Source organism: Ovis aries, chromosome 16 (assembly GCF_016772045.2).
Source record: "Ovis aries strain OAR_USU_Benz2616 breed Rambouillet chromosome 16, ARS-UI_Ramb_v3.0, whole genome shotgun sequence".
Classification (NCBI taxonomy): Eukaryota; Metazoa; Chordata; class Mammalia; order Artiodactyla; family Bovidae; genus Ovis; species Ovis aries.
In genome coordinates this window covers 14,865,077-14,871,299 of record NC_056069.1, presented here as the reverse complement: position 1 = coordinate 14,871,299, position 6,223 = coordinate 14,865,077, and the positions used below count along the sequence as shown (strand labels likewise).

Genomic DNA, 6,223 nt, shown 5'->3' with positions numbered 1-6,223 from the left:
ACACACAAAGCCAGACACAGTTGCAGTTTTGATCATTCAGTTAATTTATTAAATATCCACTAGGTTTCTGATAGACTGCCATGTGAGGAAGTTTACTTTTATTTGCTAATTAATGTGTTTCTACATTACATGAAATTATGCTAACATTTCAGGAGAAATTATAGAATTTATCAGTAACACAGATTAGCGCACCTATGTCAGTGAGGAACAATGAGAAGTTCATGTCACATTACCAGCATTTCACACGTTTCTCATTCTTGGAGGCAGTTATTTTCATAAGAGATGGTACTGGATAAGCTAAATCTCAGATAGCTGGCCTTATGAACGAGAAATGGCTTGTTCTTAAGTCTCTTAGAAATCAACCCATGCCTTTTTTAGAGGGTTTGCTGAACACACAATGCATTATTGCCTTTATAAAAACTAACATTAGATAACAAAATATATCATGTATAACCTGCATGATAAATATTTTCTATATACCAAGGGGTAATCATAACAAAAATCCTTCACTGATAAAGTTCCTAAGGAATTTCTAGAATGAAAGTTATAAAGCAAACAAGTTACTTCTCTGGTCCCACCTAAGTCTACTGCAGTAATACCATTTAGACATCTAGAAATAAAACTACAGTTTCTGCAAATTAAACCTGCTTTAAAAGATTTTTATTCATAAACATGGTTTCTATTATAAGAATGGAGACCTGGTCCTACAATGGAATTCAATAGGAAAAAAAAGAATTAATTTTAAGCTGGCTCTGCTAAACATATCCACTGTGTTGTACCAAGTTTCTGTAGCTGGAAGACTAGCCTTTCAAGGTATGCCAAATACACTCTGATCTGTTAGGGTAGGGGGCAGGTAAGGAATGCTTTATTCCTCTCTGGCATGCGAAGCTCAGGGTTACAAACTTTTGATCATTAGCCTGTCAAAATTTCTACCAAGAGTTGGGAATTCTAGCACTGTCCAGTAGAGGTTTTTATGTGATGATGGAAATGTTCCTTCTGTATCTGTCTTGTCTGGCAAGGTAGCCACCAGCCATATGTGGCCACTGGGCACTTGAAATGTGGCTAGTGCAACTGAAGAAATACTTTTTCATTTAATTAATCTACATTTCAGCAGCCACATGTGGCTAAGTTGACAGCGTAATTCCAGGTCATTATTGCAACATCTTACTGCCTGTGTTGTATTTCCAATTCAAAAGGAAAACAGTTTTGCCAATGTTTAAATATTAAAATTGCTTAGAGTGTGTGTGTCTGAAAGTTGAAACATTTCCACTACAAAAACGACATTTTATGTGGTTATAAAACCAAAGAATTTTCATTTATTTTTTGAGAAAACACATAAAGCATTTGTGGGTAGTTCTTGATCTCAGATCCAGCTTTGATGGAAAAAAAAAAAAATCCCAGACAATTGGCTATCTTGATACACAGATAAAAATAGTTATATTACTAATTAGATGTTGCCTCAGGTGAAAATCTCAGTTGAGAAGGTTAGTTAAGGCGCTGTTTAGTCTACTTTTGTTGCTTAAGGGCAAGAGCAGAGGCCATAAAGAGTAAGAAGCAGGAAACTTAAGAGACGGGCAGGGCCAGCAAAATCCTCCTGATTCCCCAGACTTTCGGAAAGGCAAGCTGGGGTTGGGCATGCATCGTGGGTTATGCTCTCAGGGAGGCAACCCAGTTCTCTGGCACTCTGCAAAATTTTGGAGGAGTTAGGAGGAGATAAATGAGGTCTGAAGACCCTGGGCTCTGCAAGTGAAAGTATCATTTAGTGGACGTAAAAAATCCCTACTATTCTCGGATGCCAACTGCCTGGGAAAACCCAAGTCTCAGTACTCCTATCAGCTGCAGTCTGTGGAGCACTCCCTGCTGAGCCAGGGAGCCTGCAGGAGAGCAACAGGGCTCACTGAGTGGACCAACTATGTGTGACACTGTGACTTTGAAGCAGCTGTGCTTCATAATATTCACAATATTGAGACAAAATATTAAAAGAAGGCTTACTGAATTATGATAGTGTGTACATTGAAAAATACATTTTAAATGATTTATTTTGACCAAAAATACTAACATTATGACAGTCAGAAATAATCTAAAATAAAACTAAAAGCAAAGCATTCCAAATTATGTACATATGCATGTAATTCTGGGAATGGGTGTGATAAAGAAGACAGTAGCTTTTTAGAAAACTTAACTTACTACAGCTTTTAGAAATAATCAGAAAAGTGGGCCTAACAGAAAATCAAAGTTTCAAATTATTCTTTATGTGGGCTTCTGATGAAAGCAAGTTCATCCTTTAAAAACTGGGAATTGGATTATGAAATGGATGGAACTAAACCCCAATAAAAGTCACTTCTTTCCTTGTTCGTTGTTCAGTCGCTAAGTTGCATCTGACTCTTTGCAACCCCAGGGACTGTAGCATTTTTTTCTTAAAACTCGCCGGTGGGGTCTCTTGCTTACAGATAAAGTCCAAGCTCCCAAACATGGAGCATAAAACCTCTTTCTCTTGTACCTAAGAACCTAGAATGGTGGTCTTGATTCTTACCACTCCTGTCCTACAAAAGGCTTGTAATTCTTGACACACACACCCCAGCCTTGTCTACTGTGGGCTTTGTTCACAGTACTCATTCTGTCAGGAATTGCTCTAACTCCCACTCTCATCCTCAATCAAAATGTACTTCAGGCATTACTTTTTCTAGGCAGCTTCTTCTAACTGTTCCAGACTCTTACATACTCCTTGAAGTCTTCCAATTACTGCAGTTTGTACCTAATGATGAGTTTGCTGATTCCCCTACCAACTAACCTCTGAATTCCTTTCAGAGAAGCAAATGTGTCTTATTAATCTCTGTATCCCTAGTTATTTAACATAGTGCTTGCCATGCTAAGTTCTCAATAAATGTTTACTGAAGAAAGGACTCAATGGCATTTATCTAGACTATTAATGGTAACTCATCAATCTAGTTTAAGGTAACCTAAGGCATGTAATTTGAGAGGCTCATAAATACAGATACACACAGTTGTTTTACTTATTGATGTTTTAGCCTCAAAGAACCAAAGATGTAAACAGATACATATTCTGTGACAAACTGGGGATCTCTCTGAGAGGTTTTAGCCAACAGATGATATGGAGAAAAGAAACAGGGAACTGGGTAGGGTGTAGGTCCATCAGCTCAAAACCAATAGTCTCAAAATGTTCAGATAATCGGGTTACAGATACAAATCTAAAAATAAATTCTGTCTGCGTCTAGTGAAAATGACATACACTGAGCGGGAAGGATGTGAACCAAATGTCAATTATCTGCTTCGAGAAGTGACATGTGTTTAACAGCTATATTAATAAATTCAACCTTTACCACTACAGAATGCTACCTGCTTATCTGCAGCCATTTCTAAATGAATAATTTATATTCCTAAATGAATATAATTTCTAAAATATTATTTGAATTTTACTAAAACATTGATAATCATATATATTAAGGATTACAAGGGATCTCAGAGATAATTCAGTACAATATTTTACAGATGAAAGACATCAAAGCCCAGAGAAGGTGAATGACTTTGTTGAAGGTCACACAGGTAGTCAGAGTGACGAGGATTTTTGGACTTTTTACTACCAAGTTCAATTTTCCTTATGCTACACATTGCCTGAGAGGAAATGTCACTAATTTACTCCTACAATATATTAGTGAGATTTACATCCAATCCTAATAACGATAACAAGATCACTTTAGTAGAAATTATTTTAGTAAAAACAAATGTATTTTATTCAGGTGAGATCTTTCATAAACTATTCTCATACTATGGGAAATTTAAGCAAGAACTATTCCAAGATTTTTTTCTGGGAGTAAAAAAATTACACATTAAAATCTTTTAATTTGCAAACTCTAGTAGTTAATGAAGGCCAAATTTTATACAACTCTCCTGAGCCACTGAGTATGCCACCATTCAAAAAACAAATCTGATAAGCCAATTTATTGTCTCTACAATTAACAGAAATAAAACATAAATAACTGGATTGACTCTGTGTCACTACAATAATCACTTATAACCACATTACATACTCAATACAATGAGACCATCTATCTGCATGTAGCACTTTCTAATCATCTTTTTAAAGATGGAATTTTTTTTTTTTTACTTTTTTTATTCTGATAACCAAAGGACTGTATTTTCATAAAGTACCGGTTTTAAAAATAAACTACAGCAAAGGCAAAACAAACCCTTAAAAACCTAACAGCTCTGTGTTTCTCTCCCAATAACTGACTAACACATTTAAACAAGTGGAGGTCTTTTAAAGGCGGCTACTGGACTGAGCTGGGTTATAGAAAAGCTACAAGTGTCACAGCATCCATAGCTGCAATGCTACAACAGGGATGTGGACGCAGCTTCCCTAGAGTCTGCACCTGGTAAGCACATGCTCAGAGGAGCTATGAGGCTCTCCCAGGCTTACTGAGGTCATGCCAACTAGGGCTGCTGGGTGAAGGAAGAGTCAGCACACCTTTCCAGCCTGGGAAGTTATGTATACTTACCTGATTTCATCATTATGAATACACCTACAGCCACGTATGTAGGCTTCCAATTTGTAACTGCACCACAGTGAGGTACTCGGCAATCTTTGGTGCTGTGCCATGATAACTAGCTGACTTTCGATGCTGCTACAATAAACAGTATTTAACTTATAGGATGTAAGGGATATTGGAGTATTTGGCAAAGTAAGTAACACTGATCATTGTGAAATTAAAAAAATGCAGAAATATTTAAACCTACTACTATGTATCTGACAATGCTGACTCATACAAAATTTTCATTATTATATAAAGGCTTTCATGATGTAACTCCCTGGCTCATAAATTTTAAAAAGTACAGAATAAAATTCTTAATCCTAAATTTTTGTCACTGCTCCTGAGATTTATGACTGAAGTAAGAGAAACACCCCAAACTGGTCATATTATGAAATCATAAATTCAATGGAAACCTGCTTCAAAACTACAAATTATTTCAGACAAATAAATATATATGTTCACATTTATAAAAAATTTCCACATTACTCATAGAAACAAGCTTCATAAAATTTATATACTGAATACAATAAAAATCAGTTCTAATGAAGATTTAGCTGTTGTCCTTCTAAATAAAAAACTCTGTGTTTGAGGTATTTCTTTAAGACATGCCAATATGGCACATTTGTAAAACAACCCAGGAGTCTGTCCTAAAAATCCTGTCCAACACAGCATCATCTCTACCAGACTTACAAATAGGTTGAACTAGACTTGTCTTTTTAAACAAGGAAGAAATATTTTGTTACAAAAACGAAGGAGGCAGGTACTAGAAACTCTGCATCTCAGAAAACAGTGAAATTTTGTTATAAATATTTTCATTATCATATTCCTGCTGATACCATCCATTTAGAAAGTTCTAGTCAAGACCAACAGAGCAGCTTCATCTCCTATGACATCAAAAAAAAAAAAAAATCCAAGTGAAGAATTTCATTATCTTAATAGTAATATATTATCATAGGATATAAAGCTTTTAAAATTTTCAGTGTCAAGCCTACCTCGCTTTATCATTGGAAGATAACCACTTAATCCAGCAATATTCATTTACTGCTAGGTAGATTGCCTGTGTTGACTGTAGTAAAGCAATTTACAATCAGCTTATGAAGTAATAACATTAACACAGAAAAGAATACCAAAAATGATGAGTTTTGTTGCACAGATATCTGTACTTGGGGCATGGCTATCAAGTAATAAGACTGATTCCATACTCTATAATCATAGCACATTAAAATATTGTCAGACAATAATGGTCCTATATATGAAAAAATGTCTATACGGAAATGGCTGTGATTTATTGCAAAGCATAATTATATGGCAAATTTCAAAGAAGGTCAAATAATTTTCAAAATTAAATTTTTAAATTTAATAGCTCAGGCCAGTCTCAGTTACTTTTTGGAGATTTCAGAACTGTTAGGGGCAGAGGAATGCTTTTCCTTTTTTCTCTTCTTTTTGTCCTTTCTGTGATGCTTCCCCTTTTTTGACTTACTCTTTTTCTCCTTTTTCTTTTCTTTCTTCTGGTATTTTTGCTTCTTTTGTTTTGAAGTGTCCTCTTCAGTGGAACTAGATGAATAAGACCTACGGGTAATAATACATACTGACTGATAACTGTATTTATGGCTGATGGGTGCATTTAAATGGAATCCGAACTGCTTTGAATCCTTCTTGGAACAAGGTGAGAG

General features: G+C 35.5%; 1 protein-coding gene across 4 annotated transcripts in view; it reads right to left on the bottom strand.

Annotated features, from left to right (window-relative positions):
- Positions 1 to 20: 20 nt before the first annotated feature.
- SREK1IP1 (SREK1 interacting protein 1) overlaps positions 21 to 6,223 on the bottom strand; it is a 35,289-nt gene continuing 29,086 nt past the window's right edge. The window contains exons 5-7 of one of the 4 annotated variants that reach the window (XM_060400400.1): positions 6,031 to 6,119; positions 5,543 to 5,616; positions 21 to 5,434 (exon numbers count right to left, since the gene is read on the bottom strand). In XM_060400400.1, the coding sequence (XP_060256383.1) occupies positions 5,585 to 5,616; positions 6,031 to 6,119 (121 nt within the window). In that variant the 3' untranslated portion in view covers positions 21 to 5,434; positions 5,543 to 5,584. Of the gene's footprint in view, positions 6,120 to 6,223 lie in introns of all 4 variants that reach the window. The other 3 variants (XM_042233753.1, XM_060400399.1, XM_004016940.4) reach the window with 3 other exon arrangements.